At 40.1% G+C, this 21,317-nt stretch overlaps 1 protein-coding gene, 1 long non-coding RNA gene and 1 pseudogene across 2 annotated transcripts in view; all 3 read right to left on the bottom strand.

Annotated features, from left to right (window-relative positions):
• Positions 1-308: 308 nt before the first annotated feature.
• On the bottom strand, positions 309-2,279 carry LOC145657499 (uncharacterized). The gene is made up of 3 exons (XR_014123235.1): positions 2,258-2,279; positions 1,660-1,737; positions 309-565 (listed from the first exon to the last, which is right to left on the bottom strand). It is a non-coding gene; the product is annotated as an uncharacterized LOC145657499 (long non-coding RNA).
• A 5,897-nt stretch (positions 2,280-8,176) lies between these two features.
• Positions 8,177-13,496, bottom strand: LOC145659463 (stonustoxin subunit beta pseudogene; annotated as a pseudogene).
• A 669-nt stretch (positions 13,497-14,165) lies between these two features.
• The window catches only part of LOC145659461 (NACHT, LRR and PYD domains-containing protein 3-like), a 17,327-nt gene continuing 10,175 nt past the window's right edge, over positions 14,166-21,317 (bottom strand). Inside the window, exons 4-5 of the mRNA XM_081722187.1 lie at positions 21,183-21,317; positions 14,166-14,358 (exon numbers count right to left, since the gene is read on the bottom strand). The exon at positions 21,183-21,317 is cut by the window's right edge and continues 36 nt beyond it. Of these exons, the coding sequence (XP_081578313.1) occupies positions 14,166-14,358; positions 21,183-21,317 (328 nt within the window). The remainder of the gene's footprint in view (positions 14,359-21,182) is intronic.

The raw sequence follows: 21,317 nt of genomic DNA, 5'->3' as shown, positions 1-21,317 counted from the left end.
CAACAATAGAAATAAAAACACCTTAATATGATTTTGTGTGGTTCATTCATTCATCTAATCTGTTTTTGATGTGTAGGTGATGGTTTTGGAGGTCTACTAGTGTCAAAAAACAGGTTGATTTCAGTCAATGTTTAAATAAACCAAATAGGACATGAGATGTTTATATTGAGATGTTTTTAAGACTGTTGCAGTGTTTTTCAAAGATGGGAAAATGGTTATGCTTATGAATACTGTGGTGACTTCATTCACTTTTATTAAGAAATAATATTTTTTTCCACTGTGCTTGGACTCAGTTGGTTTCTCTTTATGAAAATAACTTCCCCGGCTTTGAAGAAAACACTTTCACATGGTACTGAGAAGGCAGGGGTGCACAAGTATCCCACAGCAAGCCTGTAGAGATTTGGATATATGCACCTCTGCCTCTGCCAGTACTGGAGGGGATCCTGTGTTCTGCTTTTCTTCAGTTCTGCCAGTTCTGCCACTTCAACTGTGGCATCAGCAGTGACATTGTGAGTTCTTCTGGCCTCCATGAATGTGGCATCAAAATGACACCACTGTTTGTTTCCTGAGAAGCAAAACCAGATAATATGAATGAGATCATAACTCTGAAATTGACTTTAATCCAATGCAAAAATACTAACCAGGTCTTTCAGCTACAGCATCCTGTGATGTTGAAGCTGCAGCTGGGGTTGAATGTGACTGTCTAGACCCTATTACACTGGTACATTCAAAGGTGAGTTGTTTTACTCCTTCATCTGCCTTTTTTGGGCTAAAGGATCCAAGTGATTTGTATCTTGGGTCTAGCAGCGTTCCCAGCGATATAATGCTCATGCTGTGTGGAGCTATTCCCTAAGGAGCCTGGTGAGGTCTCTCCCAGTTCACTAGCTATTGATACCTTTGCTGCCTCTTCCTGGAGCATCTTTTCCACCATTTTCAATAATAGCAGCACTTTGGAGCCAGATACCCTTTTCTCCTCTGACAGCACCACAGTGGCCTTGTGAAAAGGAGACAGTATAGACAGGAGCTCACAAACATTATTGTACTCATCAGAGGTCAGCGCAGGAATACCAGTTTGTAACCCTGCCAGTGCTTACAGGCTCCCTGAGTTCTACTAATCGCTCCAGCATTTGAAAGCTGCTGTACCACCTTGTTTCAACCTCCTGAATCAGTTTCTTTTTTGGTTTTCCCATACGCTCTTGAACAAGGTCCAGCTTCTCCTTTAACAATAAAAACCTAAACGTTACATATGTAGCAATATAAAACAATGTGTAAACAAATGTGAAAATAATGTTACTAACTTTGACAGTTGTGCTGCTTCTAAAATAGCCCACCAGCTTCCTTGCCTTTGTAGGAATGGCAGACAGCACTGGGGTTAGTTCAAGAGCTTTTTTAACAACTATATTCAGGGTGTGAGCAATGCAGAAGGCATGACGCAGCTTCAGCTGTTTACCACAGGCAATCATATCAGATGCGCCATCAGTAACTAGACATGTTACTTTGGATTTTATTTCCCATTGTTCCATAAGAGAGGATTTCACACAGGCCAAATGTGCGCCTGTGGGAATTTCACTACACCGAGTAATGTGGACTTCAGACATGTGTTGTCATCTATAAAATGGCAGGTCACAGCCAAGTAGGAGTGTCTGCTGTCACACTCACTGCAGGAACTTTCTGGACCTCAACTTTGGTCTTCTCTTTCTCTTGTTGATATTTGGCCTCAACCATGGCCTTTGCGGTCTAAAGGGAAGGAAGAAAATATTATTTTTTTAATACTACTCTCATAATTTATCCATGTCACCACACATACTTTCCTAGTTGGGAAAATCCCTGAAGCCTTTATCCTCAACTGTGCTAAATGGCTGTGTGTCTCTAACAATCATGAAGACCAAAGCCTCATCCAGCTCTTCCTTTCTGGTCACTGCTTTGTAAAGATTAGATTACACTTTGTCATTTTTACACTTTGTAATCCAATCCAAACTGCAAATAACATGTAAGGTGCAGAGAATAATGCAGTATATAAATATATATATATATATATATATATATATATGTATATGTGCATATTAATGTTAACAGTGAATAAAATAAAATCAGGTTATGGTTTAATTACAGTATTTGCATGTCAGAAGTCATTACATGAACATGTGCACATGTTTTGTTTTTATTTTTTGATGTGTGTGATGAATGTAGCATCGTGGTCAATGTCATTATTATCATGGTTGATTAACAAATATGAAAATTGGAAACGTATACCCACCTTGGCTGGATCCAACTCTATCCCTCTCATTATACATGACAAGTACAGTAACACAGATGAGGTGTTGTTGTTGTATCCCAGTGGCTTGGAATGGAAAAAAAAAATGCCTTGTGAATATTATAGTAGTAACACATTTCATTATTTACAGGCATATTATGTGCAATACCTTATTTGTAGAGATCTGCTCAAAGTGTTTCCATACAGGGGAAACCCTTTTCCTTTTAGCAGGTTCCATGAAAACAAGCTCATCAATGTCACAGACAAATTGACAGAACACAAACATGCAAATTTTGCGTGGATCCATTGCACTTTATGTGTGTTCATAAACTCCTTACTCCAGTCCTCTACAGTCCAATCCTTATGGTCTTTTGCAAACTTCAGTCTGGTTCTTCTTTGCTTCTCATTGACAAAGAGCTTTTTTCTAGCTTTGCATGAATTCAGCTCTGCCTCCAGAAACCTGTTTCAAACCGTCCTCGCTGTGCAATTCACCGCAGCTGCTGCATGCCATTCATTTTGTAAGTCACTTGACGTCATCTTACGGGTGTTAAGTGACATTCGAATGAGGCGGCGATCATCATGGTCGGTAGAGAGTCGTTTTGACCTCTGCCAGTCTGGAGCTGCTGGACCGTGTACTTGTAAACTGCAGTTTTTGAAATTTTCAAGATAGAAGCAACCTGATGCTCACTGTATCCCTCTGCCAGTAAAGCTTTCCTGATTACGAAACTTTCTTTTCAACTCTTTTGGCATGGTCTGTAGCTGTATTTTGACTACACTAATTTTTGGGTCGTCCTAGCACTGCTTTTCCCATCCAGCTGGTTCTATAACAAGAGAATAGTGATGACAGCAGCAGTGGTTTTTATCCTGTTGCTCGTTAGAACAGGATTTTGTTAAGGTGATCACCTATTCAGCATCTCATTAAGTAGAATGAGGTGTGTCTGTGAAGGATTTCAACAAACACTTGAATGGAAGGGCTGCTGTACATGTGGAGATGCTGATTTAAGAAAAAATTGGAGTGGTCTCTTATTTTTTTCTGGAGCTGTATATTGTCCAGTTAAAGCACTGCTTTCTTTTCACCCAGTAGGATGGACAATTTGTCAGTGTTCGATAGATACTTAGAGTTGGGGTCGGTCGTCTCAAATTTTGTAAAGTAAATTTGTTGTGTTTGACTGAATGTTTCACATTCAGTGAGAAAGTGCGGCTCTGTCTCTACAGTGTCATTTTTACACTGCTGACAGAGTCTCTGCTCTTCTGCAGACTGCATGACTTATATTGGCTGGTCTGGATGGGCAGGCTGTGTTCCCTGAGTCTGTACTTTGTCAACATGTTTCTGTGTTTAATGTCACTCACTTTGCTTTGTACAGGAAGTCTGCTAGAGTGTAGTGACATTTTAGGGTCAGATAACAGTGCATTATGCTTTGAGCTTGTGTTTGTGTGTTCCAACAGTTAATGTAGTTTAGCTTTTGTAGTGTTATCATTTGGTTTGGTCTGATTGTTTGTATTTCAGACTGGTCCTCGTGTGTTATAGTGTTACTGTTTGTTAATGAACTCAGTGTCAGGGCCAGCTGTGTGAGGGGACCTGCTGTGTGAGGGGACCAGCTGTGTGAGGGGACCTGCTGTGTGAGGGTACCAGCTGTGTGAGGGGATCAGCTGTGTGAGGGTACCAGCTGTGTGGAAGACCTGCTGTGTGAGGGAACCAGCTGTGTGAGGGGACCAGCTGTGTGAGGGGACCTGCTGTGTGAGGGAACCAGCTGTGTGAAGGGACTCTTTTCTCTGCTCAGCTCTTGGCACTGCAGGGCTTTATAGTGGTACCAGTGGTAGTCACCGTTTTTTAAGTATAGCCAGTATTTAATAATCCTTTTTTGAATTTGGAATAATAGTGTAAATTGGCCTAATTCAGCTCTACAGGCATTATTTGTTGTTTTCCTGTGCACTTTCAAGATATTTTTACAGAATTCAGAGTGCATAATTTCAGCTGGGTGTTTGTTCCATTATGAGTAGCCCTCACACTTCACAACCATACAGCAGTATTGGTTGTATGATAGACTGGAAGATTTTGAGCCAAATTTGAATTGGTATTTGAATGTGAATTTGACAATTGGTTGCACAGAATGCCCTGCGTGTTTTCTCTCTCAGTTGACTGACTGCTGGATTGAAGTTTCCAGTTGAACTAATCTTTAATCCTGAGTAATTGTAATTTGTACAGGTTTCTAGTGTTTGTATTCATAATGTGAAACTTGTGTGGTGTGTTTGCCTGAGATCTGGCTCTTTTTGGAAAATGATGGTTTTGGTATTTTTCAGGATTTTTTTCCTTGGGTGTTTAATCATTTCATTTCAAATGCCATCAGACCCACTTGGTTTTTTTGTTTTTCTCTGTCCTATTAATGAACAGTGATTTGGCTGTGATCAGACAGAGGGGTTAGTAGCTTTACAGTGAATGTACTGAGAGAGAATGTACTGTTATCATGTAATCCACCGTATTGCCAAGAGGTGAGCAAAAGGTGGATCTTTATTGTTTAATATTGTTTATTGTTTAATAAAGTTATAATAGAGAAATCTGAAAATTTCTCTCTGTCCTTCTCCATCTGGGATCCTGTAGGGCTCTCTCTCTCTCTCTCTCTCTCTCTCTCTCTCTCTCTCTCTCTCTCTCTCTCTCTCTCTCTCTCTCTGTTCGTCTCTCTCTCTCTCTCTCCCTCCATCAGGAGTCTGGGTTCCCGTGTGCATCTCCCTCTCTCTTGCCAAAGCTTTGATAAAGACATTAACACTAACAACAGATGACAACAACAATATTATAACCGCTTACAATATTAGTAACAACAACAATAATAATACAATTACAACAATACACCCAATACCAATGCCAATAATAATACCAATAATAATAATTATAATAATAATAATAATAACACCAATACCAATAATAATACCAATAATAATTATAATAATTTTAATAATAATACCAATACCAATAATAATAATAATAATAACAATAATAATAATAACAATGATAATAATAATAATAATAATAATAATAATAATAATAATAATAATAATAATAATGTCTCTGTGTCTCTGGTATCTGACTCGGTCACTCACTGTCCCTCAGACTGTGGCAGGAGTGAACGTACAGCGCTGCCAGTGTGCTGAACTCTTTATGTTCACCAACCACATACGGCAGCTTCTCCTCATCAGGGAGGTTTTTAAACTCAGGGAATACGTGGCTAATTTTCTTAAAGAATTTAGTTCTAATCTGTCTAAATGTTGTACATTCATTCAGAAAGTGCAGCTTTGTCTGGGTCTTATAGTCCTGGCACTGCTGACACAGTCTCTGCTCTTCAGGTAAACAGGACTGTTTATGTCTGCTGGTCTCTATGGCCAGGCGGTGGTCACTGAGTCTGTACTTGGTCAGGGTGGACCTCAGTTTTGGATCAGACAGTGTTCTTAGGTAATCTTCCACGCTGTACTTTTGATTTAGGGCCAGATAACATTTTGATTGAGTTTCCCAATAAGTGATGTTGTTTGTAATTCTGGTGATTCTGATTGGGTTTGCTGTTATTTTCTGGTCCTCAGCATGTGTAGTGTTAGTGTGTGTTAGTGTAGTGTTACTGTGTTAATGCTGAACTGTATTTCTGGACCAGCTGAGTGAGGGCACTGTTCTCTTTGCTCAGCTCTTGGTACTCCAGACCTTTAGAATGATATAAGTTTGGAATTGAATTGCCCTTGTTTCTGTCTTTATTATTAATAGATCTCTGCCCAGCTCTGCCCCGTGTGCTTTGTTTGTGGTGTTCCTGTGCACCTTTAATGATGTTGCTCAATTTAAGAATACAATCATTAGGGACAAAAAATTAGTACCTTGGTATAATGAGCACATGCACAATTTAAATCAAAACACTCTCCTCACATGATGCAGAAAAGATGGTCCATGCATTTATCAAGATTGGACTACTGTAATGCAGTAATATCTGGCGGTAACATTAAGCACTCCAAGTGGATACAAAAGAAAAGGTTTTTATTGGCTCCCAGTGCTCCAGTGCAAAAGAAAAACCACATCCCATCAAAAACATACAAAAATGTTCAAAAAAGGAAAGTTTAGCATTTACAAGAATAAAAGTCCAGCAATCATAAATTCTCCAATATCAATCAACTTCAAAACATCACTCTTGAATTTTCCCTTAAAAACTTAAATATGGAAAAACAGCAAATTAGGTGATGTCACTTCCTGTCTTTGGGCAGGCATATTCCCCATAAAAGTCCCCTTTAACACACTACGGTTTCTTTTCCCTCCAAAACAACATGGAAGTCTCTCCACAAAAATAATCACAGGTAAGTTATTTTTCTCTTAATCTACTTTTGTTTTACCTACTTCAATCAAATATACTGACTTTTCTGGCTAGATAAACATTATACTTAAACTCTAGTAACATATTATAAGAATAATATTTCATCTCAAATACTTACAATACATTTCTATAATACATTTCACTCATACTGTGTACAACATCTGTATCTGTATCACTCCAACACTCAGAAAACAAAATGAAAAACCTTTCAGTTTCCAAAGATTTCCACCTTTAATGTGTAGATTTGTACAGAGTTTAACACAGTGAGGTTATGATTCCACAGCATGTGTAACTTGTAGAACAGTATTTATGTCATATGTACAGAAATCAACTGTCTTTTATTTGAGCATCATTTATTGTGTGTGTGTGTGTGTGTGTGTGTGTGTGTGTGTGTGTGTGTGTGTGTGTGTGTGTGTGTGTGTGTGTGTGTGTGTGTGAGAGAGAGAGGGAGAGGTTTACAGTGTCTGTGTGAGTGGTTGTGTGTGTGTGTATGTGTGTGTGTGAAAGAGAGTGAGAGGTATAGAGTGTATGACAGAGAGATGTGTAGCGTGTATGTGTGAGAAAGAAGTGTAGTGTGTGTAAGAGTGTGTGTGAGAGAGGTGTGTGTGTGTATGTGTATGAGAGAAGAGAAAGATACAGGTGTATTTTGTGTGTGTGTGTGTGTGTGTGTGTGAGAGAGAGAGAGAGAGAGAGAGAGAGAGAGAGAGAGAGAGAGAGAGAGAGAGGTGTTTTGTGTGTGTGTGTGTGTGTGTGTGTGTGTGTGTGTGTGTGTGTGTGTGTGCATACGTTTGTGTAAGAGACTTGTTGTGTGTGTGTGTGTGAGTGCATACCTTTGTGTAAGAGACTTGTAGTGTGTGTGTGTGTGTGTGTGTGTGTGTGTGTGTGTGTGTGTGTGTGTGTGTGTGTGACACAGAGAGATCTACCGTGTGTTTGTGTGTGTAAGAGTGTGTGTGAGAGAGAAAGAGAGAGGTGGTGTGAGTGTGTGTGTGTGTGTGTGTGTGTGTGTGAGTGTGTGTGTGTGTGAGTGTGTGTGTGTGTGAGAGAGAGAGAGAGAGAGAGAGAGAGAGAGAGAGAGAGAGAGAGAGAGAGACAGGTATATTATGTGTGTGTATGTGAGAGGCTGTGTGTGTGTGTGTGTGTGTGTGTATGTGAGAGACATGTGTAGAGTGCATGTTTGTGTGTGAAAGACAAAGTATGTCTGTGTGCGTATGAGAGAGAGAGAGAGGTGGATTGTGTGTGTTTGGGTGAAAGAAGTGTATTATGTGTGTGTTTCGGAGAGATGTACTGTGTGTTTGTGAGTGAGTGGTGTGTGTGAAAGAGTGAGAGGTATAGAGTGTATGACAGAGAGGTGTAGCGTGTATGTGTGAGAAAGAAGTGTAGTGTGTGTAAGAGTGTGTGAGAGAGAGGTGTGTATGTGTGTGAGAAAGATACAGGTGTATTTTGTGGTATTTTGTGTGTGTGTGTGAGTGAGTGAGTGAGAGAGAGAGAGAGAGAGAGAGAGAGAGAGAGAAAGGTGTTGTGTGTGTGTGTCTGTGTGAGAGAGAGAGACACACACACACACAAGGGTGTAGTGTGTGTGTGGTGTGCATGTGTGAAGAGAGAAGTGTAGAGTGTGTTTGTGTGTGTGAGAGAAAGAGCAAAGTGTGTGTGTATGAGACAGAGGTGTGTGTGTGTGTGTGTGTGTGTGTGGCAGAGAGAAAGAGAGAGGTGTGTGTGTATGTGTAAGGAAATGTGTGTATTATGATGTCCACTAGTTGTGTGTGTAGAGGAGTGTGTGTTTCCCTGCAGACTCAGGTGTTCCTCCAGGACAGAGGAGGCTATTCTAGCTCACACACACACACACTGAGGAGTCAGAACCCCAAATCCCAAACCCAAACCCTGCATAGAGGGGCTCAGTGAATGTGGAGTGGAGTGTGTGTAAGTGTGTGAGTGTGTGTGTGTGAGAGGAGACGCTGTAGAAGGACAGAGTGCCGGCGGGCCAGTCCAGATACACTCCTACTCTGTTGGAGCTGGAGGGGGCAGAGATGGCAGTTCTCTTATTATTGTGCCAGACAGAGTAACTGTTATCAGAGCAGCTCAGACTCCAGGACTTTAGATTACATCCAAAACAACAGTCATCACTGTCTCCTTTCCTGCTGATTCCTTTATATGTCACTGATATAACAGCCTCCCTCCCACTCCACTCAGCCTCCCAGTAACAGCGTCCAGTCAGACTCTCTCTACACACAACCTGCTCCCAGTGATCAAATCTCTCTGCATGATCAGGATACGACTGCTGCTGCTCCACACACGTCACCTTTCTGTTCCCCTCAGACAGAGAGAGACGTGTGTGTGCTGTGTTTGGCTCCAGTGTGAGGTCACACACATCTGCACACAAGAAGACACATTAGAGGAGAGATCACAAATACTGTGTGTGTATGTGTGAGTGTGTGTGTAGATTTACTTCTTACATTTTCTTAGTCCTGGTTTGATTCTGATCTCCCCTGCGTGATCCACCCTAAAGAAACACACACACACACACACACACACACACACACACACACACACACACACACACACACACACACACACACACACACACACACACAGATAAGTTCAGACTCTCTCTCTCTCTCTCTCACACACACAGATAACAGTTCTGTTTCTCTCTCTCTCTCTCACACACAGATAACAGTTCTGTCTCTCTCTCTCTCTCTCTCTCTCACACACACAGATAATAGTTCTGTCTCTCTCTCTCTGTCACACAGATAATAGTTTTCTCTCTCTCTCACACACACACAGACAATAGTTCTGTCTCTCTCTCTCTTTCTGTCTCAGACACAGATAATAGTTCTGTCTCTCTTTCTCTCACAAGCACAGATAATAGTTCTGTCTTTCTTTCTCACAAATGCACACAGATAATAGTTCTGTCTCTCTCTCTCTCTCTCTATGTCTCACACAGATAATAGTTCTGTCTCTCTCTGTCTCAGACAGAAAATAGTTCTGTCTCTCTCTCTCTCTCACACACACAGATAATAGTTCTGTTGATCTTTCTCCCTCCCTCACACAGATAATAGTTCTCTCTCTCTCTCTCTCTTTCTCTCTCTCTCTCACACACACACACAGATAATAGTTCTGTCTCTCTCTCTCTCACACACACAGATAATAGTTCTGTCGCTCTTTCTCACTCGCACAGACAATAGTTCTGTCTCTCTCTCTCTCACATGGATAATATTTCTGTCTCTCTCTCTCTCTCTCTTTCTCTCTCTCTCTCTCTCTCTCTCACAGATAATAATTCTCTCTCTCTGTGTCTCACAAACACAGATAATAGTTCTGTCACACTCTCTCCGTCTCACACAGATAATAGTTCTGTCGCTCTTCTCTCTCACACGATAACAGTTCTCTCTCTCTCTCTCTCTCTCTCACACACAGATAATAATTCTCTCTCTCTCTCTGTGTCTCACAAACACAGATAATAGTTCTGTCTCTCTCTCTCTCACACACACACAGATAATAATTCTGTCTCTCTCTCTCTCTCACACACACACAGATAATAGTTCTGTCGCTCTCTCTCCCTCGCAGATAATAGTTCTGTCTCTCTGTCTCACACACAGATAAAAGTTCTCTCTCTCTCTCTCTCTCTCTCTCTCTCTCTCTCTCACACAGATAAGTTCAGTCTCTCTCTCTCTCACACACAGATAATAATTCTGTCTCTCTCTCTCTCTCTCTCTCTCACACACACACAGATTATACTTCTGTCGCACTTTCTCTCTCTCTCACACAGATAACCGTTCTGTCTCTCTCTCTCCCTCACACAGAAAATAGTTCTGTCTCTCTCTCTCTCTCTCACACAAAGATAATAGTTCTGTCTCTCTCTCACACAGATAATAGTTCTGTCTCTCTCTCACACACAGATAATAGTTCTGTCTCTCTCTCTGTCTCACACAGATAATAGTTCTGTCTCTCTCTGTCTCACACACATAATAGTTCTGTCTCTCTCTCTCTCCCTCTCTCACAGACACACAGATAATAGTTCTCTCTCTCTCTCTGTCTCACACAGATAATAATTCTGTCTCTCTCTCTCTCTCTTTCTCACACACAGATAATAGTTCTGTCTCTCTTTCTCTTTCTCACACAGATAACAGTTCTGTCTCTCTCTCTCTCTCTCCCTCTAACACACAGTTATTAGTTCTCTCTCTCTCTCACACACAGTTATTAGTTCTCTCTCTCTCTCTCTCTCTGTCTCACACAGATAGTAGTTCTGTCTCTCTCTCTCACACACAGATAATTTTTCTGTCTCTCTCTCTCTCTCACACATAATAGTTCTGTCTCTCTCTCTCACACACAAACACAAACATAGATAATAGTTCTGTCTCTCTCTCACACACACACAGAAAATAGTTCTCTCTCTCTCACACACACACACACAGATAATAGTTCTCTCTCTCTTTCTCTCTCTCACACAGATAATAGTTCTGTCTCTCTCTATCTCTCTCTCTGTCTCACACACAGATAATAGTTCTGTCTCTCTCTCTCGGTCTCTCTCTCACACACAGAAAATAGTTCTCTCTCTCTCTCTCACACACACACACACAGATAATAGTTCTCTCTCTCTTTTTCTCTCTCACACAGATAATAGTTCTGTCTCTCTCTATCTCTCTCTCACACACACAGATTATAGTTCTGTCTCTCTCTCTCTCTAACACAGATAATAGTTCTGTCTCTCTCTCTCTCTCTCAGACAGATAATAGTTCTGTCTCTCTCTATCTCACACATAATAGTTCTGTCTCTCTCTATCTCTCTCTCTCTCTCACACAGATAATAGTTCTGTCTCTCTCTCTCGGTCTCACACAGATAATAGTTCTGTCTGTCTCTCTCTCTCTCACACACACACAGATAATAGTTCTGTCTCTCTCTCTCTCTCTATTTCTCTCTCTCACACAAAGATAATAGTTCTGTCTCTGTCTCACACAGATAATAGTTCTGTCTCTCTCTCTCTCTCTCTCTCTCACACACACAGTTATTAGTTCTCTCTCTCTCTGTCTCACACAGATAACAGTTCTGTCTCTCTCTCTCTCTCTATTTCTCTCTCTCACAGAAAGATACTAGTTCTGTCTCTGTCTCACACACACACACAGATAATAGTTCTGTCTCTCTCTCACACACAAAATAGTTCTCTCTCTGTCTCACACAGATAATTGTTCTGTCTCTCTCTCTTTCTATCTCTCACACAGATAATAGTTCTGTCTCTCTCTCACACACACAGAAAATAGATCTGTCTCTCTCTCTCTCTCACAGTTATTAGTTCTCTCTCTCTCTGTCTCACACAGAAAATAGTTCTGTCTCTCTCTCTCTCTCTCTATTTCTCTCTCTCACACAAAGATAATAGTTCTGTCTCTGTCTCACACAGATAATAGTTCTGTCTCTCTCTCTCTCTCTCTCTCTCTCTCTCTCACACACACAGTTATTAGTTCTCTCTCTCTCTGTCTCACACAGATAACAGTTCTGTCTCTCTCTCTCTCTCTATTTCTCTCTCTCACAGAAAGATACTAGTTCTGTCTCTGTCTCACACACACACACAGATAATAGTTCTGTCTCTCTCTCTCACACACAAAATAGTTCTCTCTCTGTCTCACACAGATAATTGTTCTGTCTCTCTCTCTTTCTATCTCTCACACAGATAATAGTTCTGTCTCTCTCACACACACAGAAAATAGATCTGTCTCTCTCTCTCTCACACAGTTATTAGTTCTCTCTCTCTCTGTCTCACACAGAAAATAGTTCTGTCTCTCTCTCTCTCTCTCACACAGATAATAGTTCTGTCTCTCTCTCTCTCTCTCTCTCACACAGATAATAGTTATGTGTGTGTTTGTGTGTGAGAGACACAAAAAAATAGTTATGTCTCACACACACAGATTATAGTTCTGTCTCTCTCTCTCTAACACAGATAATAGTTCTGTCTCTCTCTCTCTCACACAGATAATAGTTATGTCTCTCTCTCTCTCTCTCTCTCTCTCTCACACACACAGAATAGTTCTCTCTTTCTCTCACACACACACAGATAATAGTTCTGTCTCACTTTCTTTCTGACAGATAATAGTTCTGTCTCTCTATCTCTCTCTCACACACACACACAGAATAGTTCTTTCTCTCTCTCACACACACACAGATTATAGTTGTCTCTGTCTCTTTCTGACAGATAATAGTTCTGTCTCTCTCTCTCTCTCTCACACAATAGTTCTGTGTCTCTCTCTCTCTCTCTCTCTCTCTCGCTCTCTCTCTCTCTCTCTCTCTCTCTCTCAAACAGATAATAGTTCTGTCTCTCTCCATCTCTCTGTCTCACAAAAAAAACCACACAAACACAGATAATAGTTCTCTCTCTCTCTCACACATAATAGTTCTGTCTCTTTCTCTCACTGTATCACACACAGATATACTCACTGTATCACACATAATAGATCTGTCTATCTGGGAGAGAGGGAGAGAGAGAGAGAGAGAGAGAGGGAGAGGGAGAGGGAGGGAGGGAGGGAGGGAGGGAAAGGAAGTGAGGAGAGAGAGAGAGAGAGAGGAAGGAGAGAGAGGGAGGAGGGAGAGAGAGAGGAGGGAGAGAGAGGAGGGAGAGAGAGGGAGAGAGGGAGAGAGAGGGGAGAGGGAGGGAGAGAGAGGGAGAGGAAGAGAGAGAGAGAGGGGGAGAGAGGAGGGGGAGAGAGAGAGGGAGGGGAGAGGAGAGGAGGGGAGAGGGGGAGGAGGAGAGGGAGGAGGAGGGAGGGAGGGAGAGAGAGAGAGGGAGAGGGAGGGAGGGAGGGAGAGGCACCACTAGAGGGCAGTATTACGGTACAACGCCACTAGAGGGCAGTGTTACTGCACATCACCACTAGAGGGCAGTATTAACACTAACCTGAACACTCACTGTCAAGATTCATCATGATTGTTTTACAGATTGTTCTACAGTTATTAACAAACATTTGTCAATTCTGGATTCACCTTTTCAGAACCCATCACACAGTTTGAACTGCAGTGATTTATATGGACTGAATTGTGCATCAGTTTTCATTACATTATACATTTATATGTATTCTGATATTTGATTACACCTTTACATGTATTGCGATGGCTTACATCACTACTACAATTCACTATAAACACGCTCACAATAACAGCACAGTGTACCACAATTCATTATAACACACTCACAATAACGGCACACTGTACGACAGTATGACACTGTATGTATTTGAGAAATAAGATCGTGTGTGTCATGTATGACACTGTATTTGAGGAATAAGATCGTGTGTGTGTCTCATGTATGACACTAAATGTATTTGAGGAATAAGATCACGTGTGTCATGTATGACACTGTATGTATTCGAGTAATACTGAAGTATAAATCGGTCTGTTTTGTAGAAGTGGGTCAGAGGAGATTGGACTGGATGTTCCTCTCACATACATGAAAATTAATAAAGTGACCTCATATCTGTGTCTGCTGTTATGGGTGATTATATGACATATATGTGCACACCCAAATTCATGATTGTTCACTTGGATTTGTGCTTCTCAAATTTGGAGTGTGTTCACACTAAACACAGTGTGTTTTAGGGGATTTCTACATACCTGAGTGTGTCCAGTTTGCAGTGGGGATCCTCCAGTCTAGAAGAGAGCAGCTTCACTCCTGACTCTCCTGGGTGATTGTACGTCAGATCCAGTTCTTTCAGGTGGGAGGGGTTTGACCTCAGAGCTGAAGCCAGAGAAGAACAGCCTTCCTCTGTGACCAAACAGTAAGACAGTCTGCAGAAAGGAGGGAAACAGGAAGAGAGAGACAGAGAGTGAGATGCACTTCCAGAGCAGCCTGCATGGGGCAGCTAGAGAGGCTGGTAACTGTAGTGGAGGTTCCTCCACTCTCATCTCTCTCTGGCGTCCTCCATAGCAGATGGTTTTGTTCACTCTTTTCCAGATCGCTGCTGTCTGTGTTTATTTTAGCTCTTATTTTTATTCAGCCCTTCAGAACTCTAGTGCACTATTAACCTACATCAGAAGAACTCTAAAGCTGGACTTACACTGTGTGATTTCAGTGGTCTTATAAGACTGTTACATGTCAGACTGTATGAGATGATGCCAGTAAAATCTTGGCAGAATTCTACATCTGGCTGTGATAACAGGAGTAAAAACACTGTCACATTTCTGGACCTGTGACTCAGAGATAAAGTCTAAGAATCCTAAGCGATGCATACTTTTTTTGGAAGTTGCAAAGCTGATGCCAGACTTTCACAAGTGTTTTCCTCAAGATTACAGATAGCTAGACTGCAAGTAGATACAACAGACATTACAATATACCCTACAGTAGATACAACAGATATCACAATATACCCTACAGCAGATACAACAGACATCACAATATACCATACAGCAGATACAACAGACAATACAATATAGTCTACAGTAGATACAACAGATATCACAATATACCCTACAGCAGATACAACAGACAATACAATATAGTCTACAGTAGATACAACAAATATTACAATGTACCCTACAGTAGATACAACAAATATTACAATATACACTACAGTAAATACAACAGATATCACAATATACTCTACAGTAAATACAATATTACAATATACCCTACAGTAGATACAACAGATATCACAACATACTCCATAGTATATAGTATAGTGGAATTATTTTGTCATTATGGGAATATCTCTGAGAAATAGATATCCAAAATCAGCATATTGTAAATGAGTACATGAATTCCCCTAATGGTAGTATGACTTTAATATGGGATTATTAAACTTCCGCATGCTGTCTGGACAGCAGAGTCCCTCGCAGTCTTCAAACACAGACTGAAGATCCATCTGTTTGTGGAATATTTAAATGACCACTGATCCTGCTCCTATGTTGACTAACTGAAACTCTAGTACTTCTTGTAGGGTGTTTATTACTCTGATGTTGACTGCTCCTGTGTTGTCTAACTCTAGTACTTATTGTTTATTACGCTGATGTTGACTGCTCCTATGTTGACTAACTCTAGTACTTATTGTTTACTACTCTGACTGCTCCTATGTTGACTAACTCTAGTACTTGTTTACTACTCTGATGTTGACTGCTCCTGTGTTGACTAACTCTAGTACTTATTGTTTATTGCACTGATTGTCTGTTATGGAGCTTAAATGTATTTTGTACTTCTAGACATTAGCACTGATCCCTGTATTTCAACAGTATTCTAGTTCATTGGTATCTTGCACTCTAACCTACTTTACTGGCTAGGATCTGTTCTATGAGGAAATGACAAAGCACTTTTCTAAGTCGTTCTGGATAAGAGCATCTGCCAAATGCTGTAAAAGTAAATATAAATGTACTCTTATGTGGTCATGGAACTGTCTTGGCTTTATGGGACATTTCTGAGAAATAGATATCCAAAATCAACCTGAATGAAATGAGTACATGAATTCACCTAAAAGGTATTATTATTTTAATAGGAGTTTATGAAAAATAGTAGAGTGAAATCTGTCCAAACTTACTCTGCTGATACTCTGCAAATTCAGTCTATACAAAATGAGTGCATTATTTCGCCTAAAGGTAGTTTGACTTTAATATGGATTTATGAAGACATTGTACAGTGAGTGTCCAAACTTACTCTACTAATAGTCAAGGCCTTCTACTAACATGTGGTAGTGGAACTGTTTTTGCATTTTGTTAAAATTCAGAAAAATATATAAAACTTCAATACAGATTTATTAATGATCTGGTGATGGCCAAGGGCCACCATTCAATTGGCAGTGGAATATTTCAGCCCTGGAGTTCCCCTGCCCTGCACATTTGCCACATTTCACTAGTGATAACCCCTGTTTCAGCTGGCAGTCAAGAACTATAATAACCTTCTGAGAAACATTATGTAGAAAAAGCATTTTCCACAATGCTTATTAAGATGTGTATATATATTACCAATTGTGTTTAATGTAATTATGCAATTAAACTAGTTCAATCAAGTAAACTGTATTTTGTACTTTTAAATGTAGTAAACGTGCATGTCCATCAAAGCTCTTAAAAATACGCAAATGTTTCTTTGCTTAGGAAGAGTTAGATTGCGGTGAGCAGCGAAATACCGTAAAATCGCGCATATAGGAGCAATGAATTTAAAGCGCGGATGACTTGACTGTTAATCGCGGATAGAGTGATCGCGGTTGTAACCTACTGACCACCTGTAACCTAGTAACCACCTGTAACCTAGCTACAAGGTTTAAATGTGTTTAAACTGATGTAGGGGACCTGACTGATTAATACACAGCTGTACTTCATGAACACCAGATGTTATAAATCACATCCCTGTCAAATCTCCCCTCACCCTCCTCCCTCCTGCTCTCAACTACGTGAAGATCCAACCGCATTTCTCCTAAAGACTGTAACTTGATTGTTGCAAAGACAAGTCCAATCTTGCTTATTGACGGTTTGGTCAAATTGTTGAGACTGTTAGCTGGTTAGATATCTGTGCTGAACAGTAAACAACTAAACAAATCAACATAGCTAGACTTTCTTTGCTAACATTACCTAGTTAGCTGTTAGCCATGAATGACGATCAGAGATTCAGTGAAAAACTCATACAGGCTTTGTCTGTCTGTCTTAGTCCATCTACTTTTACTTTTTGTCTGTCCCTTTCTGGTATTTTCCTTTTCTCTTGGAAATCACCATAGCAGCAAATATCCTCCAATTCCGGTTTGAGATTTTCTGTCATTTTCATGATCCACTACAGTTCTCTTCACCTCAGTGAGTTAAAACGGCTCCTCTGATGCTATTGGCCACTGTAATGATGTTATTGAATATTCTGCTGCCCCGGCCGTCCTACCACATATGTGATTGGATCAAATTACTGTCACTCAAAATGAGAAACTTATCACTCATATTGCTGTTACTGCTGGATACAAGTGCTTCTTGGATATTCATGTTATTACTACCTTTTTTTTTTTTTTCAAATGGTACAATTTAAAAAATTTGTGGAGTGTTTTTATTGTACCTTTTTTAATACGTCAACATAGACTTCCTAAAAACACAAGGGCAACAATCACAAGGTTATTACTGTATTTCTAGACCAAACTGTTTTCTGCTGTTTCGTGTGCTCCCAGTTTTAGTTGAGAAAAATATTAGGAACATTATCTTCACTACATATAATGGTGTTATACTGTTTCTGACCATTCTGGTGCCCTACACACACCCAAACACACCCTGCTGCTACCACTCTACAGTTACAGTGAAACTACAAACACTCCATAACTGCAGCCTGATTAGATTTAATAGACAGACTGAACTCAGGCATGCTAATAGAACACAGATTTGTACCTTCAGTTTCCAGAGTTGGCTCTGTCCTAGAACAACTCCCCCAGGTCATTGTGCCAGTGTTGGGTAGTGTAGTCTATTGTGTGGCTGTGTGTATCAACATAAAATATCGTGGGTGTAGAAGATTACTGCACATTCACTGAGTGGATTTGAACTTGTTACATCTACTACTGTATTTTCTTTTCCCTCTTCTGGTTTATGTTTAATGAAGACAGGTTTGGGGTGGAGCATGTATTGGGTTTGGCTTTTATTCTGGTTTATACTCCCCATAGAGACAGATGGCATGTTTGTAGAGCTCTATTACTTTTTAGTAATAGTGGTTTGTGCTCAGAATAAAGTGTCTGTTGTGGTCTCTCCCCCTACACTGGCACATAACAGAGATGTATAAAGGTTGGTATCTTTCTCTAATCATCTGCAGCTGAAATAACCAGCAACTGAAGATGGCCGCCTCCAACACTCCTTTACCATTTATCAAACACTGTAAGATAATACTGATGATTTTCTTCATAATTTGTGAACCCTAAAGATGGCCATGTTACTATATTGTGTGGGATGTAGCTTGGACACATATTAAAACTGTAGCATAACCATTATATTAGAGTGTTGCTATGAACAATGCATTAAATAAGAGTTTTACACATTTTTTTATTTTTTTTTTTAACAGAACAGTGCCTTGACTCTCCCACTATTTGTATTTTATATCTTTTCCCTGCAAAACACCTTCACTATTGTTTCTGAACTTCGGAGCCCTCCAGACATCTTGTGGTTTTAAGTATTTTCTGTGGTCAGTGTTTGTTCTCCTGTATGGAGGAAGCAGAAAGACAAGGAGCACAGCAAGGTGTCCAGTGAGGAGCACATTCTATCAGTGGTGGTCACACACAGATAATAGTTCTGCCTCTCTAACACACACAAATAAATCTGTCTGTCTCTCTCTCTCTCGATTTCACACACACACAAACTCACAGATAATAGTTCTGTCTCACACTTACAAATAATAGGTCTGTCTCTCTCTCTGTCTCTCTCTCTATTTCTCTCTCATACGCACACACACACACACACACACACACACACACACACAGATAATAGTTGTTTCTCTCTCTCTATCTCGCTCTCATGCACACACACAGATAAAAGTTCTCTCTCCCTCTCTCTCCCTCTCTCTCTCCCCCTCTCACACACACACACACACACACACACACACACACACACACACACACACACACACACACACACACACACACACACACACACACACACACACACACACACAAATAATAGTTCTGTCTCTCCCTCACACACACACACGTTTCAATTGAGGTGAAGCATTATAAACAGTAAATGAAACATACTTGTGTCAATCTGTGTAATAAATAAGATTTCAAACAGTAGTTATATTGGTCCTGAACTAAACAGTGTGAGGTCTGGTTTACTGTGTATATACAGTAGTCATGTTGGTCCTGAAATAAACAGTATGGGGTCTGGTTTACTGTGTATAAACAGCAGTCATACTGGCCCTGAACTAAACAGTGTGAGGTCTGGTTTACTGTGTATAAACAGTAGTCATATTGGCCCTGAACTAAACAGTGTGAGGTCTGGTTTACTGTGTATAAACAGTAGTCATATTGGCCCTGAACTAAACAGTGTGAGGTCTGGTTTACTGTGTATAAACAGTAGTCATATTGGCCCTGAACTAAACAGTGTGAGGTCTGATTTACTGTGTATATACAGTAGTCATATTGGTCCTGAACTAAACAGTGTGAGGTCTGGTTTAATTCTGTGTGTGGTTATATTTCTACATGTAGTTATATTGCTACATTTGGTTATAATTCTACATGTGATTATAATTCTACGTGTGGTTATATTTCTACGTGTGGTTATAATTCTCAGTGTAACTGAATTATGTAGTATCAAATGATGAATTATGGGTGCAGAAATGTCTGATCTAAAGTTCTGATGTAATACAAAACACCACACATGCTATGCACCACACACACATACACACACACACACATACACACACACACACACACACACACACACACACACACACACACACACACACACACACACACACACACACACACACACTTCACTCCTTCTCTCCTCCTAATCTCCTGATTACTGATTACTGTGTCTTGTGTGTCTTTCTTTCTCTCTTGTAATTAAGTCCACAGGTTCACTCGTCCAGTGCTGAACATTGTTCCTCACTACTGTGTTCAGATGTCCTGAGTTTACTGTCAGCTGTCTGCTCAGTTTCTCTCTCTGCTGACTCCACGTCTTCTACCATCACTGTTCTATTTTTGTTTGATGTCTCTGGCTTGATGAAAAAATTAGCAGCCAACATTCACTCCTAAGTCAAGGAGTAACCAACATTATACTGTAACTTGGCAAGCTTAAGGTTACTAATATTAGACAGCTACATGTTTCATAAAAACACCCGTGGAGAGAGATCACAGGTTTATCTTAAGGAATAACCAATAAACCTTTCAGTTCTATTGAATGAATATTAACTTGTTGCGTTCTTTCCTCCAGCACGGCTGTCAGTTCAATTCATCTCAACATGTGTTGAACACACGGTGTAAATCATAATGAGAACAGGGTCTCCCACCCAAAAACACAAGGGAATCGTGTGATTGTAAAAGAGTCCTGTAATGTGTCCAGAATCTCGATGGTTCAGCTTTAAATGTTTTAATTAAGATTTTAAGGGCTTGTATTTGCAGAGAGATTAGAATGACTGATGTTTACAGTGTTTCCATACATAAACTAGATAAATTCATTCAATGAAAATCTTACATTAGAACACTTCATTTTACAACACTGTTGTTGGAGTTTCTGAATATATTCATCCTGTAAGACATTTTACAAAATTTCTGCACTCAGGTGACCAAAAATGCAGCTTGTGGACAAAATGCAAACGCGCCTAGTTGAAGCAGCATTGTAATAAATACATCTGTACACGTGGACAAGGACTCATCTGTATCTTCTGTTTACAATGTTATATTTCTCTTCTAGACTTGAAAATCTGCTCATGCATCACAAATGTAATTCTTCGTCTGCACAGTGTGGTCATTTAATGAAATGCAGCAAGGTTTCAATAGAAAACTATATTTAGAAATATTTAAAGAAGAGAACTTTATAATATAATATAAAAGTGTATATTTCCTTGCATTGCTTTGCCTGGCAATGTTAGTTTAATACTGTACTATAAGGGCGTTGACACTGACCGTTTTAAAATGGCTCTTTATTTACATTCAAAAATAGTCACAGAAACTCACCTGAGAATCTCCAGTTTACAGTGTGAACTCTTCAGTCCAGCACAGAGCTGCTCCACTCCTGAATTCTGCAGGTCATTATTATTCATCTCCAGCTCTCTCAGTGAGTTTTCTGTTTGTAGAACTGATGTGAGAGAT

Source organism: Electrophorus electricus, chromosome 1, assembly GCF_041902795.1.
Source record: "Electrophorus electricus isolate QZ-2024a chromosome 1, ASM4190279v1, whole genome shotgun sequence".
NCBI lineage: Eukaryota > Metazoa > Chordata > Actinopteri > Gymnotiformes > Gymnotidae > Electrophorus > Electrophorus electricus.
Note: the sequence above shows the minus strand (reverse complement) of the source record. Positions and strands in the feature narration are given on the sequence as shown.